At 42.6% G+C, this 20431-nt stretch overlaps 1 protein-coding gene across 1 annotated transcript in view; it reads left to right on the top strand.

The window, feature by feature from the left end:
* The window catches only part of TNNT3 (troponin T3, fast skeletal type), a gene marked incomplete at its 5' end in the record, with an annotated part of 31029 nt that extends 12238 nt beyond the window's left edge, over window positions 1-18791 (top strand). Inside the window, 10 exon segments of the mRNA XM_082284171.1 lie at window positions 5148-5168; window positions 9253-9271; window positions 10074-10119; window positions 10907-11023; window positions 11364-11441; window positions 11691-11804; window positions 12006-12115; window positions 12962-13052; window positions 13742-13782; window positions 18399-18791. Of these exon segments, the coding sequence (XP_082140297.1) occupies window positions 5148-5168; window positions 9253-9271; window positions 10074-10119; window positions 10907-11023; window positions 11364-11441; window positions 11691-11804; window positions 12006-12115; window positions 12962-13052; window positions 13742-13782; window positions 18399-18447 (686 nt within the window). The 3' untranslated portion in view covers window positions 18448-18791.
* Between the last annotated feature and the right edge of the window lie 1640 nt (window positions 18792-20431).

Below are 20431 nucleotides of genomic sequence, written 5' to 3'. Positions count from 1 at the left end.
GGCAATGCTGTGTCCCTCAGTTGGGTGCACCTCTTCCCTCATGCCCCTGCCACTGCACAGAAGCAGCACTCCCTTTTGCAGCAGAGTATGGAGATGTGGGGAGACTTGCACCTGAAGTCATGAGCGTGTCAACAAGTGACACGGTGTCATACCTACTTTTACTGTTGGGGTGAGGATTGGACCAAGTGGCACCATTTTGGAGCATATTTGAGAAAAGATGCAGTGTGTGCTTTTCCCGTAACTATTGGGATTTTTCTGGGTTAATGTCCATTATGCAAAAGCAGGGGTGGCAGGGTTGCATTTTTACTCAATTTTGTAACCGGAATTAAGGTCCAGATCTGGTAAGGCAATCTGTATGATTGGCAAAATAGAAGGTCATGCTTATTAAAGCATCAGCCTGGCAGCCCAAACCCATTTACCTTTCAACTGCCCTTCTGCCTGCCCCTCTCTGCTTGCCCACCCAGGCTTCCACGGGATGCTTTGTCCTGCAGGTTGGAGAGCAATAACATACTCGTACTCATCCTCCCACATCGGTGTGCAGCCCTACACACCAGTGGTGAAATCCTGGGCGCCAGGGAAATCAATGCCAGCTCCTCAGAGCCCACTGATTTCCACAGTGCCTGGGATTTCTATGCACATGAATAAGAGCAGGTTGTCTATACCCTTTTTGCACATTCAAACCTATGGGTAATGGACTTGCTTTAAATACAGGTAATGTTTTTGTCAACCAAAGGCTACCAGTGACACTTGATTTATAACATTATGAATATATATGTTAGTAATCTGCAGCTTTTATGTACAAACAGCCCCTCCTCTCCACGATTCTAATTGACATTCATATGTGCCCTCTATTTATTACTTAATCTTATTAATGGTTTTTATGCCTTTAACACCCCCTCCACCACCTTGGCTAAGGAAAGTATAAGGGTTTTTAATTATCCTCTGTTTCTTGCTCTAATTCTCTTATCTTTCTTTGCATCTCCTTCCCTGCTACTTCCCTTTTAAAGAAGTCCATGAACCAGGTATGTGACTTCTGAATTCCTCTGCGTCAATCTGAAGGGTTATTGTGTGCTGGAAATACAATTCCATTTGGCAATTTCACAACTGGGTCATGTGCTGAATTGGGACAAAATGGAAACTTTTCAACCAACCAAAAAAAAAAAAAAAAAAAGAGGAACACATTGTTCGACAGCTACTGAAAATTATGGTTTTTATTTAGCTAAAACATTTTGTTCCAACTTTTTTTTCCTCTCTCCTCAATGGAAGATTTCCAAATTTTGAAATGAAAATTTTATTTTAGATGCTTCTGAAGCATTGCCTTTATGGATAATGTGGGGTATATATAGCGTAATGCAAGAACAAATCTGGAATGAGAAGTTACCACAAGACAAAAACTAAAAAAGTTTTGTTCCAGAGATGTTTATATCTCTGCAACCTTTATGGTTGTGAAACGTCTACATTTTTTTAACCACAATCTCAGCTAAATCTATGTGAGTTCTGAAATATTGAAATTTAATTGAAACTATGATTTATGTTGGAAAATTTTAACAGTAACTCTAGTATTATACTCAGGAATTCAAAGATGGTGGAAGTAAACATAAAAATCAAATATTAACGATAAAGTGTAACTTGCAGCTTCCTCACACCTTTGACCAGTCATAATTTCCTCATCACTCTGTGATGCGTAATAATGAGGATGAAGCTAACTGCTGCATGAAAAATGTAGTAACATTTTTGGTAGACAAACATCTCAATGTATGAGCTGTAATAACAGACTTACTGGACTCGGAGCCATCCTCACAGTGCATACGGGAATGTTATCGTGTTTATTACCTGGAAAAACAGAAACGGAACTTGCAGTGTCCTCTAAACTGTCTGTGAAAATTATTCTGTGCCGTTTGGAGTAGCTTTATTAAAGTAGTCACATCTCAGCAGCCTCCCACCCCAGCTACTTCCCTCTGCTGTCCACAGAGGGAGACCAGCCTCTTAGTCCAGAGCAGATCAATGATTTTGCCAGGGCTGGAGTGAGGTGAAAGCTGATTGATTTTTACATGACTTAATACTTCAGCATTCATCTCTTCACTGCTTCTCATATCTCTCCTGTTCTCATCGCTTCTTGTTTCACATCCTTCTCTTCTCTTTTTAACCATATTCATTTTTGTCTCTTAATCTGCACCTAAGGTTTTCTGACTTTGATTTGCACAAGCTAAAGGTCATTGCTTCCATCACATTTGCTTTGCCTGCCTCTGTACCTCTTTTCCATGGTATTTATTGAACTTGAGAGCTGGTTCTCTAGCACTGACAGATGTAGGAGCTTGAAATTTGTGCAAAACACAAGCTATTAACATAATATGATAAACAATAAAGCCTCCCCATGCTTTCTTTTCCCTCAGTAACATAAAGCATCGTAAAACCAAAAGAAAATGTAAATATGACGAGCTTGACAAAAAACTTTTATGTCAGAAGGAGGCTGTCCCAGCTTTTCATGCAACTGCATGATTATTTAGTTTCTGTTATTAATGCTGTCTTTGCCTGCCACATCTTCTAAGTCACAGCTTTGGCCTGCACAAGTTCACAGTTGTTGCTGTTGTGGGATTCCTGCTCTAATTCTTTCATTTTCCCTTGTTGACTCTTTCCACCTAACCAAGCTCATGTTTGTGACATCTAAATTCCTATGTATTAATCTGAAGTGTTCCTGTACATAGGAATTTGAAGATGTTGAAGAATACCAGAATCATGAAGAATCAATCCATTCTTGAAATTCCCTAAAAATGATTTTCCCTATAGAAAAGTATAAATATTGTTTATAACTGAAGGATCACCATCTAAAAAGAACAAACTTTTTTAGTGCCCCTGAAAACTTTTAGGGCTGTGACTACCCCACAGCCCTGGCAGAAAGCAGGTACCTGAGCTGCAGAAGCCCAAGCTGCTTATAGCAGGGAGTGGATTGCAGCAGGATCCTGGCACACAAACTCAAGCAGTTTCTAGTCCTTTGCAGCAGAGACAAGCTCTGTGCACAAATACTGCCAGTTCTGCAGAGCTAAGCCCTCAATCTGCCAGCAGAGATTCTTACATGGTGGAGCTTCAAATGCATGCATAGGGATACTTCCAAAGCAGTACCTCCTTCAGTAATTCTCACATCCTCATGCAGCTCTGACAGCTAAAACGGCAGCTGAAACCTAGATAACACTAAATGCTTGTAAAACTCTCAAATTGGGTGTGTTTTCTTTCAGATTTAAGGATCACCAGTGTTACTACACTCGCCCATGGTTTATAAATTTGCATGATTTAAACTGTTGCAAATCATCAACATTCAAATTCCCTTTACCTATTGTTTCTATGGCATCTCCTCCCTATCTACTTCATACCCCATTGTAATTACACTCATTTTCCACTCTTATTAACAGTTTATCCCTATAACTTGGTCTGCAAATTATACTTCTTCAACCCAGTCTTACCAAAGTTTGAGGTGATCCCTTCCTGAATAACTTATTTCTAATTCTTTTATCTTCCTTTCCTGTGTTTTTCCCCTGACACATCCTACTAAATGAAGCCCCCCCTCCAGGTATGTGATTTAACTTCTAAACTCCCTGGTGTCTGTCTGCTGGGATGGTGTGTGTGAATAAAGTGAATAAAAGGTGATAGGGGATAACAACCTATCAGTTAAGGATGGATTATAACTTGCATGCCTTTGGGGTGGTTCTATTTTAGTTTAATATTTTTTCTCAGTAAAGTGTAATCAGCAGTAAGGAGGAGGAGACTTACTCCTTGCATGACAATTTCACTAGAAACTGGGGGAACACACATATTCTATTGTGAAGGGGTATCTCAGCAAAAAGTCTCCTTGTGGAATGTGTAAATTCTGCCCTGTGAAACGAGAATGAATGTTTCTTCCTATAGGGAAGGATTTATTTCAGATTTCAGGGTGGAATTTGCCCCATTGATTCCACATGGGGAATATAAACACCATGAGAGATTATGGGTTTTTTATGCCTGCTTTGCAAAATATTTGGCGGTGTGTGTGTATGGCTGAAAAGCAAAATCTGCCCTGCAAATTCACATTGCTGACCTAGTCTCGCTTTGGCAAAACCCAGAAGAATGACATGTAGACCTGCACAGACTTCTAATGAACCTTTTCTTCCTCTGAAGTAATCCATTTGTAATTTTACATTGCAAATGGATTTGAAGAGCAGCAGTACATTTATATAGACATCAAAGTTGTCTTCAAGGAAGAAAATGGCCTGAGCCATAGATCTAGAAGGGAACTGAGCTTCTTTGGAAGTTAGCTGAACGTTGATGATGAGTTATGGCAGGTATTTCAGCAGGTTTCTGAACCACACTGTGTTTATTTCAAATGGCTGAAATACTGCTGTATTAAAGGATGGGTCCAATAGTGCTCTGAGAGTGCTGGCTATGTTCATGTGCATATTTCCAGTCAAAGTAAAGTTTGGTACACTGTGCTGTCAGGTTGTGCTTTATATTATATGATGATTAGAAGTGTTTTTTAAGCACTGCACTATTATCATAAATCTGCCTCTTTCACCTTTCCTGTTCTGTGACTTCTCTTTATGTGTTATTTCAAATGTAAATATTTTACCTGTTTACTTCTTAACTTCATTCTTGCCTCTCCTTTTCCTCTCTGCCCCTCCTCCCCATTGGCTCAAAAGCTCTTTTGGTGTGTGAAATAACAGATTTTTTGTTCTCATTCTCTTGTTTTCCATCGCAACTTGTTCCATGACACTTCACACCTGAAGTTCATGAGCCAGGTATGTGACACAACTTCTGGTTACTCCACCTAGGTGCAACATGAAAGTGTGTCTGTGTGTGAGAGAGGGAGAGAACAGGAGTCCTGGGCTGGTAGAAGAGAAGAAAACAAGAGAAACAAATATTAACCACAATGATAATTTGCAGCTCTCTTCTCCTTTAACCTTCATGCTTACTGCTACTTTAACATTACAGAATTTTTAAGGCCTGACAGTCTCTCCAGATACCTTTTCTCGCTGCTTTAGTTCACTAATTCCTTTATTTTTTTCCCCCTTCATGCATTCCCTGGTCTCTTTCTCAGGATTCCAAGAGCTTTAAATAACTGTTCTGTTTTTTCTTTCCTATTTCCTGTCCTTCTATCACTGCTTGCACCATGACACCAGCAGAGGAAGCTCATGAGGAAGGTATGTTATGAACCTACAGGCCCTCATCCTTTTTCTCTTTCAGTGCTGGGGAAACTGTCAAAAACACTGACATTGTTCAAGAGAAAAGAGAGTATGGGAGGGAAATGATCTCTCTAGATGGATTTCGATGAACATGGAGAAAGGGCTGTGTATCAGCCACATCAAATCACCAAAAAGGTGTTTTTTCTTCTTGTTCCATCTCTGGAGAGTCCAAGGTTCCCAGCATAACAGGGAGGGAGTGGGGACAGGTGCTCTTAGAACAGTGCCAATTGTGGATTGACTACTGTGCTTCTTCTCTTTTTCTTTTGTCCTTCAACCTATGGCCAATGAAGAAGGCGAATACAATGATGGTAGCTCAGTGTTTTCTTAGGACAACAAAGTCATCCTTCTAACATCTCACTCTCTTTTATGTGTCTGTTTTTGTTCCTCACTTTATTTTAAACTCAGGAACTGGGCCAAAGCATCTCTGCTGCAAAGAATCACTATGCATATCCAATCACCCTTGGGGAGTCATTAGTGTATTGAGAAGCCTCTACATCCTCATTAGTATAGTAGATGGTGAAAATGAAGCTCTAGAAGCTTGCTCTGGACTTGTCTTTTAGCCAGAATCTGTTGTATCATAGCTCTCATCAGCAAAGCATCTCTATCCCCCCAAAAAATCAGGAAAGAATCTCTTAAATCGTAGTGGCATATTTGAAAATGGAGCTGAGCCCTGCATAGCCATGCATCCCTCAGTCAGCCTTAGAAGGTCATGGGCTCCAGGCCTGAATCTATAAACTTCTGATTAAGCCATGCACTTAAAATTGTGCTAAATATTAAATATGTGAATAAATTTATTCAGATGGGTGGAGCTAAATACAGCCTGGTTGTAATACGTGGTTGAGTGGGTGCTGCAGCACACAGGTAGGGACAAGACTCATTTGAAAGGACCAAATCTAAATGTGTGCAGGATCAGTGTTGCTCTTGTATAAGATAACTTAGCCCCCTCCTCACCCAGTTTAAATGTATAGAAATGTTCTCATGGAGTTTTAGAAGCTGTTGAAGTAACTGGGTTCTTCCTGACTGCCCCAGTCCCTAGAACACCCAGGCAGCTGCTTCAAAAGACAAAGCCCAATGTCTTGAAAACACCCTGCATTTTATGTGTTTCCTTGTTTAATTTTGCTTTTGTAGATTTTTTTTTTGGTTGTTGTTCTTTTGTTTTAATTTTCTTGCTCACTTTTCAGGCTTCTTTTTTAATTTAGGGAAATACCCTGAGGACCTTCCTGAGCCTCTCTCTGTCTTTCTTTTCCCCATTCTTTTCTTTTATTTTTAATAGCATATTGATTTTCTTTTTTTCCCAAGGACACAGTGTGAGTAAGACATGTTGCTTCTGAGAAGTGGGATTAAGGGGGAGGGCATTTAGGGATTTCTGAGTGAAATAAAGGCAGTTAAGATGGATTCCCAGAGAAGGAGATCACCATGTGAATATCTCATAGATTGGGCAGGAGAAAGCAAGGGTGGTGGTATTTCGGTGGTGTATTCTCTCTCTGTGCTAAGCCTTTCAGAAACCAGAAACTCAGACTCTCTAATCACCAGGGCAGTGAACTTGGATTTGCAGTGTCTCTTGCCATCTTTTGGCAGGGTTGTGTGTGGGGATTTTGTCTCAGCCCCATGGTTCACAGTCAAAATCCACCCTAGGAACAGGAATTTGCTATGACAATTCCTGCTTGTCAACAAATTTTGGCCCAGTTCCTTGACTTGGTGTCATGAAAGAAGGGGCATTTCAAAATAAATCCTATCCCTGGGCTGCTTTTGGTTCATACAATATGAACAAAGGCTGGGTCATGCACTGCAGAGGATAGATTTTTTTACTGTTTATTTTTTTAAAAAATACCCCTTTTTCTGGTTTTCTGGAGGTACCTTTAAGAACTCTAACTACAGTTTCTTATTTCAAGAACAACTAACCTTAATTTTTCTTTTTATTTTTACAATTGTTTGTTGGAGTGCTGATTTGTTGGCAGCTGAAACCAAATTCACTCAGTTATTGACAGACAGGTGTCGATCCTGGCAACCAAGGTCAACAAACAAAACCAGTCATTTCCTGTCTACTCTTTTTCCCCCCCCCCCTCTCTTTGAAATGTTACTAACTGGTAGATTTAAGCCAAACAGGAATGTCTGTCAAAATTATCTGGGTATGTCATGAAGAAAGGGAATCCTGTATGTATAACACACCTGATAGACTGGTTAATCACTTTTCCTCTCTCCAGGTAAAAGGCAATTTAAGCTAACATGTTAAAAAGCTCACTGGCTATTTGAAAAGCAAAACAAATAAAAATACAACTGGAGAAATACGGAAGCACACTGTTGGCTAATAGTATTTTTCTTCAGGAGTGATTTGGGACTTCCTTTATAGTGGAGCAGTCTAAAACACATTTGTAATTACATGCTGTTTATTTTCTTAGCATTGCTCTGGCATCTAGAGGCCTCAACTGAGATATGTTTTGGCAGGCAGTGTTCTTGCAGTTAATGAGAAAAGTCTACCCCCTAAAATGTCATTAATGAAATTTGTATGGGAAAGAGTGAGAAAAAGGAAATGTTGGTTTCTGGTTTCTTTTACATATCTCTCACATCTTTCCTCTTGATTATATCAATAATCCATTTCCAACCACTCTTTCAATTTTTTGTTATCCAACACCTTTACATCTGATTGCCTCAATAAATCTTTTTCCAGTGTAAGTTTTTTGCTATTTTTCCCTCTTATAATATTTCATTTTATTTTTTCCTATTTTTTTCTATTTGCTATTCTAAATTTTCACCATCAATCCCAAAACCGCTGGATGCAAATAAGCATTGAAAAAATATAATATCTTTCTATATTATGAACCTGATAACAGGGCTGCACCCACTACTGAAAAGGTTATTTTTACTTTTACTTTACAATTTTTTTTAACCAGATTCCGTAGGCTGTGAGGTTTTTAACCTCAGTTCCTCCCACTGAGCCAACCCAGGGAGAGTCTTGTACCGCAGAATCCATCGGCATCCCTGAAAGTTCAAATGTAGTGTGTGGTTATGAAAGTCAACCTGGGGCTCTGAGAGAATGGGCCAGAATAAACACACAGGTTTAATTTATTTCTATTTGTGAGAGTAACAGCACTGAACTCGCTGGCATTACGCTGGAGTTAATAGCTTAAGTTTTAAAAGAATAGTAAGGAGGGGACTTGACCACAAGCACGAATGTTAAGCAAGTAACTCATAAGACCAGCACATGTCCAAGAGCCAGGGAAAGGTCACTTGTTGCAAAAGAACAGTTCTGACTGCTAGAGGGCCCAGGTTGGCAGTCTCTGTGATGGTTTAGCCTGCCTATCAGGGCATTTTGCCTCTCCTGGAAATGAAAAGATCATTCCCATTAATGCCCGTGGAAATTTTGCATGTACCTCAGCAGGAGAGGATGCTTGCTAAGAGAGGATGGCCTTTCCAAGCTGGGTTTGAGGAGCACCACACAGTGCAGAAGAATAAGCATCTTCCCCATGGCACCAAGGTAGCTCAGTGACATGTGCCCTAACGTGTCTTGGAAGCCAATGAACCTGGAGAAAATGTGTGTCATAAAGGTTTTCCCCTCCTGGCCTCCATGTGAGGCATTTGAACAAAACTGCTGAAGCCTAATTATCACTGAGATATGATACTGTGAATTCAATTTACCTTTAACAAAAAAAGTGCTGATTGAAAAAGGCATCATTTTCTTCTACCCTCCAGCCCAGCTGGCCTCCTTAGAGCTTTGGTCAGGATGGTTTGAGAAAAACAATTTTGCATTTACACAAAGCCACTGCTTCCCAGATGCTACGTTTGGGACTTTTATACAGTCTCTTGATTATTTTATGCCAAATTCTGTTTCGAGAGTAAAAACAGATTCATTGCAAGCAAAAAGGGTGTGTGAGTGTGTGTATTTCTTTTGGAAGTGCTTGAGATCTAACCAGTGTCTCTGGATGTTTCCCCTAAGATTAAATTTCCCTTCCCTCCTTTTACTTTAGCAGCTGGCGTGATCTCTGTTGTTTTAACTTTCTTCCTCTTTTTCCCTTCCTGTTTTGCTACATCCTTCCAAATACAGAGGAGAAGCCCAGAATAAAGTAAGTATGACTGGAAGGGTTTCAAAACCCTGGGATCCTTTTCCTGATCTAGCAGAAGCCCTTAGATTCCCTGTTGGGCAAATGGCCACTAGAAGCCTTTATTCAACTCTCCCTTATGCAACATCCATCTGTTTGTTCCTGCACACCTTTCCAGGATGTCTGCTTCCTTCAGAGGATGCCTTAGCAGCTGTTACTGGCCTGGCCTTAAGACCTGTTCCTGGTAGAATCAGACAACTCGTGGACTGCCTGAGATGCAGAGGTCTCACAGTACCCCAAAATATAGGCAGCTCAACAGGAAATCCTCTCTAGGAGGCCATGGCTGGGAAACTGCCCTTTCCATCCAGGATCACTGACAGTGGGAAAGGTGGCAAATGTTGGGCTGGGCTCAGTCGAGCTTTACTAAGGTTTGCCATGGACCTTCTGCCTCTGGGCCCCAGCACCTTCCCTTCCCACTCTGCCAGCTGCCCAGGATAGAGGGTATAGCCCTGCACAGACAGACTCACAGACCAACATCTTTCCATGTGGTAGGGGACGACCATAGGCTTTGGGAATAAAAAGGGGTTTTAGGGGTAACTCCCTGCCCTGCATGAGCTTCCAGGAAGGACAGGGGTCCTTAGTACTTTCCTGGAGTTGTTTTCTGCAGATGTACTCTTTCACCCCTCTCTATCTCCACCAACACTCCTCCTTGTCAGCGTGGTTCCTGAGGGCAGGGCACGATGGGCTATTTAAAAAGCTACATATTCTTTCAGATGAAAATCCTTTATTTTTCTTTTCTTTTTGTTTTGCTTTTGACTCTCTGCAGACTAACTGCTCCTAAAATACCAGAGGGTGAGAAAGTAGATTTTGATGTAAGTATTCCTGAGACTTTGTTTGTCCTTTGTACCTGATAATAGACATGAGTTCAAACCCACATAACTCCTCCTGTATTGGATATTGCTGAGGGTAAAGTCAAAGACAAAAGTATGGTTGATTTGCAACTTGATTTCAGCAAAAGGTTACTCTCTGCTCCCTGAAACTGTCTGAATGTATTCACTGATAATGTCACTAAGCTAAAATCATATATTTCTTTTTTTTTGTTTGTCTCCTTGAATCTTTGAAGCTAATATAAGGAGGAGAAAGTAAGTGTTTTAGGGACCTCAGATCCTCTGTCCCATTGTTGCAAGCTTGAAAATTGCAGGCCCTCATCGGTTGCTTAGAAACACTAGCTAAAATTACAATAGTAAGTAGAGTCCCAAACACTTTCCTAGAAAGTGGCTAGAGAAATGAATAAATTCTGGTGTTGAAAACCTCCACAGAAATATTTGCTTTGCCCAAAATGCAAGAATATTTTCTAGGTAAGATTTGTATTACAAAGCAAAGAGGAGGCAGCAAAGTGTATGAGAAGCGTGTAAGCAAAGCCAGGGATAAAATACGGTGTAGGGAAATGGGAGATTTGGATTCTTTACACTTCTAGGCTCCTGACTGTTGCCTGAATGAGTGTCTGATTGCCAAGAGCCATTTAAGATAATCCATAGATTTCCATGGAAATCTACAGACACTTTCTACTTCTGTTTCTCTGTGTATGCAGGGTGCTGGGAATGTCCAGGACATAATACTAGAACAATATGCACTTAATGCATTTTTCTGCTCTTCTAGGACATCCAAAAGAAAAGGCAGAACAAAGACCTGATCGAACTGCAGGCCTTGATTGACAGCCACTTTGAAGCCAGAAGAAAGGAGGAGGAAGAGCTGGTTGCTCTCAAGGAGAGGATTGTAAGTCCGTGTACTGCTGTTTCCCTGTACTAGATTGAGAGATCACCTGTAGATGAGAAGCTGAAACCATTAGTCCACTGTCAGACTTTGACAGAAAGCTGTGCTGCCACCTACAGAAGTGACTGCTCAAGTCATCATCAAATGGCTTCTCCCCCATCTGTCCCCTCTCTTAGCCCCTTGTTTTATATCTGAGAGTTGTACAAGAGACCCTTCTGCATGTTCTAGAAAGAGAGAAGGTGACTCACACTCTATGAAACAAAGCTCTTGGTAGTGGGGCGTAACAGTGGAGGCAGGTAAAGCCATGATGATGGTCCAATGCCTCTGCTACTGCTCCCTGCAGGAGAAGCGCAGAGCTGAAAGAGCAGAGCAGCAGAGAATCCGGGCTGAGAAGGAGAAGGAGCGTCAGGCAAGGCTTGCGGTAAGTGTCTTTCCTTCCCTCTCCTTGTCTCTGCATCAAACCAGAGAGATTCTCTAGAGACAGAAAAAACCTACTGGTTCTGCCTGCCTCAGTCTGAAGATGAAATGACCACCCTCTTAAAGCAAGGGCAGAAAACAGGAGTTGCTAATTCTCATCACTGTACTTCTCTGGTCACATTCCTGGCACTGGCTGCTGGGGAAACTGGGACTCTCCCCTAGAGTAACCTGTTCTGTGTTTTTCCCTCCACAGGAGGAAAAGGCACGGAGAGAGGAAGAAGATGCCAAGAGAAAAGCTGAGGATGATCTGAAGAAGAAGAAGGCTCTGTCCTCCATGGGTGCAACATACAGCAGTTATTTGGCTAAGGTAAAAATCATGGATCAATGAAAGAAATATGAGAACATTAAACCCTGGGGTTGACTGGGAACAGTCTTCGTTACAAGAGAAAACTGCCCAGCTTTCCTTCTTCTGGATCCCCAGCAGCTTGTCTTACTTGCTCTGTCACTGAAATCACTTAATTCAGGCTTAATTTCTGCAATCTGATGTTAATTGTTATTCTGAAAATAGGCTGACCAGAAAAGAGGAAAGAAGCAAACAGCTAGAGAGACGAAGAAGAAGGTCCTGGCAGAGAGGCGCAAGCCCCTGAACATTGACCACCTTAATGAAGACAAGCTGAGGTAACATGTTTATCCTAATTTATGGCATGTAATCTACTGATATTTGGTTTTACTGTCCTGGAGCCTTCTCTGGTGATAAAATGAGGTAGAGGAGGGGGTCTTCCTTGAAATTCATCATGGGAGACTTATAAGTTGTGCCTTTGCTTAACCTGGAGAATGGAGGAGAGATGGGAATGTAGGCAAGTGCTGAAATGGTTTGGTAGCCCTCTAGTTGTGCTCCTGGCATAGCTCTGTTAGCCTCTCCTGCTAACTAGGATTAGTCATTTCCAGGACAAGCTCTGGGATTAGCTGAACAATCTTACAGACTGGTATCTGTAGCATTCCCAGGGGTGGGTTAATGCTGCTAAGGTATGAATATGGATCTCCATGAAGGCTGGAGGTTTGGAAGCTAAGTGCTCTAGTGCAGAGAAGTCATCAGATGATAGTCTGGACTGCACATGTTGGAGTTTACACATGATTGAAAGATGAAGTTGGCTCACCTCAGCCCTGACACAGATGAGATTGCACAATGGCAACTGCTCTGCTTATCTGGGTGACCTTCAGAGTCCTCCTTCCTTCTTGTCTGATTCCACTGGAGTCTTATCTTTCATTAAGAGTTAGGGGGAAAATTAGAGGAATTATGTTAATGTGTGACACATGCAAGACTGCAAGTCTAAAAGGTTTGAAGGTGAGAGGCCGAGAAAAATGTGACCTTGAAAATGATGAGTAGCTTTCAGGGAACAGAAAGGGTTTGCAGGAAGATGTGTGAACAGCATTAAATAAAATTCATTATTAGTGATGTGAAAACCATGGAAAATATCTGATGTCATGTGTTTCTTCCGCCTTCCTTTCTGCATAAACACACAGGGACAAAGCTAAGGAGCTGTGGGACTGGTTATATCAGCTGGAGACTGAAAAGTATGACTTTACAGAGCAGATCAAGAGGAAAAAATATGAGGTGAGTTGAGAGGCCATCTTGCTAGTGGCACAGGGTCCAAAATGTAAAAATCTCTCTGATTCCTCAGGCAAAAGTCATGTTGTGACATTATTTGGGTCTCCAACGACCCTTTGCAATACTTAAGCAGCAAGATGCTTGGAACTGCATTCCCCTACCATACATACTTGAACTGGATTTCACATTTTAGGCTAAAATTGAATAGAACACTTTTAAGGTTTTCAGTGCCCCATGGAAAGGCAATCCCAATGGGAAATGGACTCCCTGCCCTCTCCTGAAACATTGTTCATTCTTGTTTATCTATAGGTAACTGTGGCCTGAAAATACAGTAACTCTCATTTCATGTACCTCCATTGCAAAGTAATATTTTTAGATCCATCTTTGATTTCAAACTTGAACGTTGTAAGTTTATTCCATCCCAGACAGATTACCCGTGGATTGAGCTCTCTGGAGTCACTGAAAACTGTCTCCAGACAGGACCATCTGACTGAAGTGTCACATGGTAACAGAAAGTGGACATGTTTCCTTCACACGGTCACTGGACAGGGCTACACTCACCCACGTTAGGTTTTAGTGGCTGAGAAATCCTACTGGGTCTCTCTCTGTCTCGCTCTCCTTTTAATTCCCAATCACACAGACACATGCTGGCAGGGAGTGAGCAACACCAACGTAACTATCTCAATCTCTCTTAGATTTTAACAATGCGTTGCAGGCTGCAGGAGCTTTCCAAGTTGTAAGTACAATGAACTTGCCTGTGTAACAACAGCAGCAAAGGCTACCAAATGCATGAGCCTGCCGCATGGTCAGAGCCAGGTGCCAGATGAGAGCTGGCACTTGGCTCCAAGTGCAGAGAGAAAAGAGAAAAATGGATCTTGTGTCTCTCCATCCACTTCCTTTTTCTCTCCCTTTCCATTCTCTGAAAAGATATAAAGTGGTAATTTAGGAAAAGAGTCAAGAGTCCAACAGGGATTTGGTTAAAGAAATGAGCATGCAATCTACTGAGAGCACCCTAAAATAATTTCCTGTCCAAAACTCTGTACTCAAAAACGGGTATTATGTGCATGGGGGCATCACGCTGATGCACCTGGGATATATGCAAAAGCTTAGGGACACATGTAATACCCTGGACTACAGCATATAGAGAATAGTATGGGGTTTGGGAAGCTTCTCCACCTCGTGGCACAAGATTCAAAATACTGGAGAGGGCTGGCTTAAGGATAACAGATCAAGTAGGTGTGGAAAAACAGGAAATAAGGCAGTGCCAAGGGAAGGGTACGTGTTATGGTAGTGAGATCTCTGCATAAACAAAGAGGTGGGTGCCTGCTGATGAAAACCAAGGAGAGAAAGTACAAAGAATGAACAAAGCAGAAGGAAAATGCACAGCTAAGATGGGGAAAGTGGAAGAATTAAGGGAAGATGATAGCAGGAACAAATTGAGGAGAAAGGTAAGTGAAAATAGGAAAGAGAATGAAGGAGACACAAGCAAGGATGCAAGGGAGAGATAAAGGAAGGAAGTGGGACACACAGAAGTAGAGCCATTCTTTAGCTCTAGTGTCTGTTGCTCTTTGGTGCTTCATTGGAGTGAGTGTCATAGTCACAATCATAAGGTTATGACTGAAGGTAAGTCTTAAGTGCTTGGGTCACACTGAAGACAACTGGTTCTCCTCCACACTTGGGGAAAATACTTGGTTGGAAAAAAGCAATTTAAACTTCTGTGACAAATACTAAAACTTCCACGAGTAAGTACAAAAGCAAGTGATCTGTTGATCTTTCCTTGCTTGTGTTGTCCTGTTCCTGGTAATGTTTCAGTCTCTTATTTTGTTTCTGTTTGCCATGGAAAGATGTGAGCCAGGAATTACCAGTTCTTGGGACAACCAGAATGTATGACTTCTGTTTTTCTTTTTTTGCACGCTGGGAATGTCAGGTGCAACTTTAAATATTCAAAATTTGGGCCATCAGTTCTTGGACCGGCAGAGTCAGTGCAGAATTTTGAATTGCACCAAAAGCAGAAGCAAAGCATACATCTTGGCAAGGACATTTCTTTAGTCCAGGAAAACTAAGCAGAACCCTGACTCAGTTACAAATGAGAAGATGAAGGGGCAAAAGAGGGCCCTCTATCACACCCTAGTGTTTTGTAGGCTTTTCCAGTACCTGACTCCCACGATTTCAGTAGCAAGTCCAGGCCTAAAGACCAAACTGAGTTACTAAGGCTAGAAGGTGTTTATCCTGTGCAAGGTAGGTGTTTGCTTTCCTATGCATCAGGTCATCTTCTCTTATTAAATGAGTGGCTGGGAAAGAGGTGAATGCTACAAGCTCCTCGCCTCCTACTCTGCCAGCCAGCAGAAGGTACTCCAGGAGGATGTGATACCCATCTTCCATTCTTGAGGTCCCCATCCAAAGACCACTGAAGACCTGTGGGCTTACACACTTCCTGATATATAGGAGTAAGTGAAGAGTGAGAAGGTGAGATTGACACATGCAAGTGCTGGAGCCATCCAAGAGCTTTCCAGATGGCCAAGGTGACACTCATTCAGGTTCACCTGCCTGCAGTTTGACAAGTGAGTTCAAAGGAGATTAATTTCAATGTGTAGAAACTCTTCTAGTAAGGGTTATAAAATTCTAGCTCTTCTGTCCCTTGACATGTGAAGGTGGCTTGCAGATTTATTACCAAGAAGTAACATTTCTCTCCTTCAACCACGGGTGAGATTTTATTTCACAGGAAGTACTAATTCCTACTACAGGCACCTGTTTTGAGCACTTCAGCAGGTAAAACTCCCCTCTCCTTGAGGGAACAAGGTTTCTTTGTCTCTAAAAACCCTGGTCATATATGTTGTTTGCAGATTGTCACCCTCAGAAACCGGATTGATCAGGCCCAGAAGCAGTAAGTATTTATATCCCCTTCCTACCTCCTGGCTTGGGGATATCTTCTCAGTGTTCAAATGACTCACTTCACCCTCAACACTGACATTTTCTTGTTGCAATGAAATGGGGCAAGAGATGGAAGGGCCACTCCCATCCTGCCTCACATTGAGAAAATGAAAAGCAAACTGAAGTGAATGTAACACCTAACAAGAAAAAAAATGTGTTTCTTCACACCCTATCTTCAAAATTTTCCTCTGCTTATTTTTGGGTTTTTCAAGCACCTGTCTGAGGTGCTTTGAATACTTGAGGGAATACAACCCTTGTTTATGAAGGATAAACAAGTGGTTGCTAAGATTATGAGGAATGGTGTGTAACAAGACTAACGTAATGGAATTCCTGTTGTGAGTTCTTTTCACTCATCATCTCTCTGACTTTTCTTCACCTCAAGACTATTTCATTACTTTTTTGAGACTAATATCTTTATTCTAGGTATTTTTAATGAATTTATGAGACACCAGGGGTAGACGAAGCTTGAGGGTTAGGACATGTAGAAAACTAACACTCACAGAGAAGTAACTTTAGGGAAGCAAGGGAGGAGAGCTCTCCAGTGGTAGGTTTGATCTTCTCTGTGCGTCTGTATCTATTTAGCAAAGTCATGCCAGGAATGAAGCAGTGGCCTTTGGTGATATCTTTGGATGATAGCAGTTACCAGTTACTGCCTTCCCACTTCCCCAGGACACCCTGACTTATCAAATGAATGTAACACTGGGGATTTGGTAGTCTGTAGATGCCAAACATAAGGCTTGACCTTCCCACGGTATTTTCTGTACGGAGCTGTAGGCTGATGGACCTCAGCAGAATGTGCAGCTGCAGGAGGATGCCATGGTTTGTCTGGGTGTTGCTGCTCTTGTGGGGCACTACCACACCACCCACAACAGGGCACACTGCCTGCTTGTTCTCCCAAAAGACAGGATACTCTCTCAGGACATCATTTGAAAAGGTTGCACTGAGAAGCCCAGAGCTAATGAGATTTCTGTGTGCTTAAATTTCTATCCAAACTAGACACTATCATTCCAAAGCAGTGCCTGCCAGCGTGTTATACAAGGATCAAATGAGTCTTTTGCTTCAGACTTTATTAAATCTCCTTAAGCACATGATAAATGTTAGGTGTAACATCAAACATCACTGGTGCTTGTGGATATAAAAGGACTCTGCCTTTGTTTGAGGAGCTGTGCAGTTCCTACACTGGGTTTTGAACCTTCAGAAAGGCTGGCAAAAGGGACATAGAGATTAGTTTGAGATAAGCAGAAAGTGCATGCTCTCTTTTATGTAAACCATCAATTTTTTCAAATAGACCAAGCCTGTCTTGGTCAAAGGTAAAGTATCCACTATGTGTGTGTCTCTGTCACTGTGCTACATCCTTCTGTAAATATGGCTGGTGCTCTTGAACCAATCCGTGGGCCAGCACAACAAAAATCTCCCCAGATGTGATGTCCCTGTGTTTTTCTTCTCCCTGGAGGAACCAGTGGTTCTGAAGAAAGGCCTCTGTTGACAGCAGCACCTTGTGCTTGGTCCCCAACCCCACACTCTGCCATGTCAAAGAGCTGCCCCCACTTTGCACGTGCATTGGTTCAAGAAGCAGCCTCATCATTTTGTGTGTGTGAGATGGAAGGGTTTGGGGGTTTGCCAAGCCCCACAAACCAAGGTGCTACTAATGGGACTAGTGCAGAATCTAACTCAACTAACTTCCTGCCAAGCCCCATTCTGAGTTCAGGCTTCTCAGGCAGAAGGTAAGTGGCTTGCATGTAGGATTGCCCTTCTGTGTGCAAGAACTCTTGGAGAGAGTTTGCCTCAGGTGCTTTGAGTGGGGAGTATAGCTGGACTGCTCCCACACACCATGAGCAAGACAGGGATACTGATATGAGAGCAGGCCTAAAAAGTTGTTTGGATTGTTTTGGAGGCTCGTGCTCTCATGATATAAACAGCCACTCTGCCTTTGCTAGAGCAAAGCAATTCTTAGTTATATTTAAATTAGTGTTCAGCTTTTTGCCTCCACTACTGAATAGAGCATCTGGGGAATTTGATCAGAGCTCTTTCATACTGAGCAAATTTCTCTAGATAGAGCTCTAAATCCTAAAATCTAGACCATAGCAGATTTGTATTCAGAAAACATCAAGTCTGTGGCTGCACAGACCTGTCAGTTAGTTTGGAGACCACCTAGATTTCTACCCTGATAATGCAGGAGTCTGGAAGGGTCCACCTCTTTCAGGCATGCACATCCTGCCTTTCACACTAAGAGCCCCAGGAGGAATCTTTTTCCACAATATCAACAATATCTTTCTCAGGATGTGGTCAATGGCAGGTGTACCCAACATGCGAGAAGTGAAAGCAGCTGAAACCTAATCTAAGAGTCAGAAATGCAGAGTGGACACAGACCCCCACTGCTTCCATCATGCTGACATGTTTTTCTTTCCTTTTGCATTGTAGCAGCAAGAAGGCAGGAGCCAAGGGCAAGGTTGGTGGGCGCTGGAAGTAAAGAACCAGGCAGCATGGCCTTTAGTGGTGTGCTGAACCCCTGCTGGTCTCCTCTTTCCTCCTTCACCGATCACTTGTGTTCTCATGCCTCAATGATAACAAAAATCGCATCAGCCTGGATTGGCTATTGCTGCTGCTTTTCTTCCTGGAGGGGTCTGGTGGCTTCCTCAGGCAAGGGGAAGCAGGTTCCCTGTGGAGCTGGGCTGACTCCTTGCTGGCATCTTCAATTCCTGCTGAGCATGTCCCTTACCCTCCTGATAGCCGCCCTATGCTGTCCTGTAGATTGCTGTGTACAAATCTCTGGATTTTGTAAATAAAGCACAACCAGTACCTACTCCAATGTCAGCCCTCTGGAATGGTGTTTTGTATTTTATTTAATGCATTCCCATTTTCCAAGGATTTGGGAGCTGGTCCAAACCCTTACTTAATATAATTTGATCTGTCTCTACAATGGGGAATAGGCTCAGTATCATCAGCAAAGACTCAGGATTGGGGGCCTGTTTTAAGCCATCGTAGCCGACTGTTCTCACAGAGCTCGTAATCTGGCTGCCAAATGTAGTTGAAATTGACTTCAAAGTTCGAGTGATGAAGTGAATCAAAGAATCGGGAATAAAGGAACAAATCTCCAGAAGTGGTAGTTTTCAGCACATTGCTTTTATTACATGCAGGCAAGTGCAATGGAGAATGATTCATTCAAATATTACATTAAAATATTTATTGAGGCTGTTAGCCTGCATACAATATTAAAGCCCAATACTGAAGTGTGAATTACTTGGTTAATTGTGTAGATGTCAAAGCATAAGTGGCTGTTACTAAATTTGAGGTGTGAGCTGTTCTGTAAGGCCTCTTGTCTTTGCCAACCCTTGAACTGCCCTGGTGGAGAGAAGTCCATCAGAGTCTCTCTCATGTTTCCAAACTTCTGTCTGTTTCTTGTCCCTGTGTGCCCACTCCGGCTCTCTGTTGGCATATGCTGAGGTGTCATGGAGTCATGAGTGGTTTAGGTATGAAGAGGCCATAAAGATTATCCAGTTACAACTCCCCTGCCATGGGCAGGGATGCCTCTCACTAGACCAGGTTCCTCATAACCCCATTCAGCCTGGCCTTGAACACCACTAGAGATGCGGCAGCCACAGCTTCTCTGGGCAACCTGTTCCAGTGCCTCGACACCCTCACAGTAAAGAATTTCTTCCCAACATCTAATCTAAACTTACCCTCTCTCAGTTTACAACATTTTCCTCTTGTCCTGTCACAATATACCTTGGTAAAAAGTCTCTGACTTTCTTATAAGCCCCCTTACATACTGAAAGGTCACAATCAGGTCTCCCCCCAGCCTGCCCTTCTCCTGGCTGCACAACCCCAGCTCTCTGCCTGTCCTCACAAGGGAGGTGTCCCAGCCCTTCCAGCCTCTCTGTGGCCTCCTCTGGACCTGATCCAACAGCCCTGTGTCTGTTGTGCTGGGGTCTCACCAGCGTGGAGGACAGGACGAGAGTCAGGACAAGACCCCAGCAAAGGCAAACAGCACTGCAGCATCCCACAGAGGTGGTATTTTCACATAATCACAGACTTGTTAGGGTTGGAAGGGACCTCTGGAGATTGTTCGGTCCAACCCCCGTGCCAAGGCAGAGTCACCCGGAGGAGGTGACACAGGAATGTGTCCAGGTGGGTTTCAGTATCTCCAGGGAGTGAGATTCTACATTCTCCCCAGCCGGCCTGTTCCAGTGCTCTGCCACCCTCAGTGTAAAGATGTTCTTCCTCATGCTGAGGTGGAACTTCTTGTGTTTTAGTTTATGGCCATTGCTCCTTGTCCTGTCGCTGGGCAGCACTGAAAAGAGTCTTGGCACCCTCCTTTGAGATATTTGTATGCAATAATGGGATCCCCTGTGAGTCTCCTCATCTCCAGACTAAACAGGCCCAGCTCCCACCGTGTCTCCTCAGAGGGATGCTCTAGACCCCTCCTCCTCTGCATGACCTTCTGCTGGACCGTC

The sequence above is a fragment of the Coloeus monedula genome (genome assembly GCF_965178545.1).
Source record: "Coloeus monedula genome assembly, chromosome: 6".
Taxonomy (NCBI): Eukaryota; Metazoa; Chordata; class Aves; order Passeriformes; family Corvidae; genus Coloeus; species Coloeus monedula.
The sequence above is the reverse complement of the archived record's forward strand: the minus strand, read 5'-3'. Positions and strand labels throughout refer to the sequence as shown.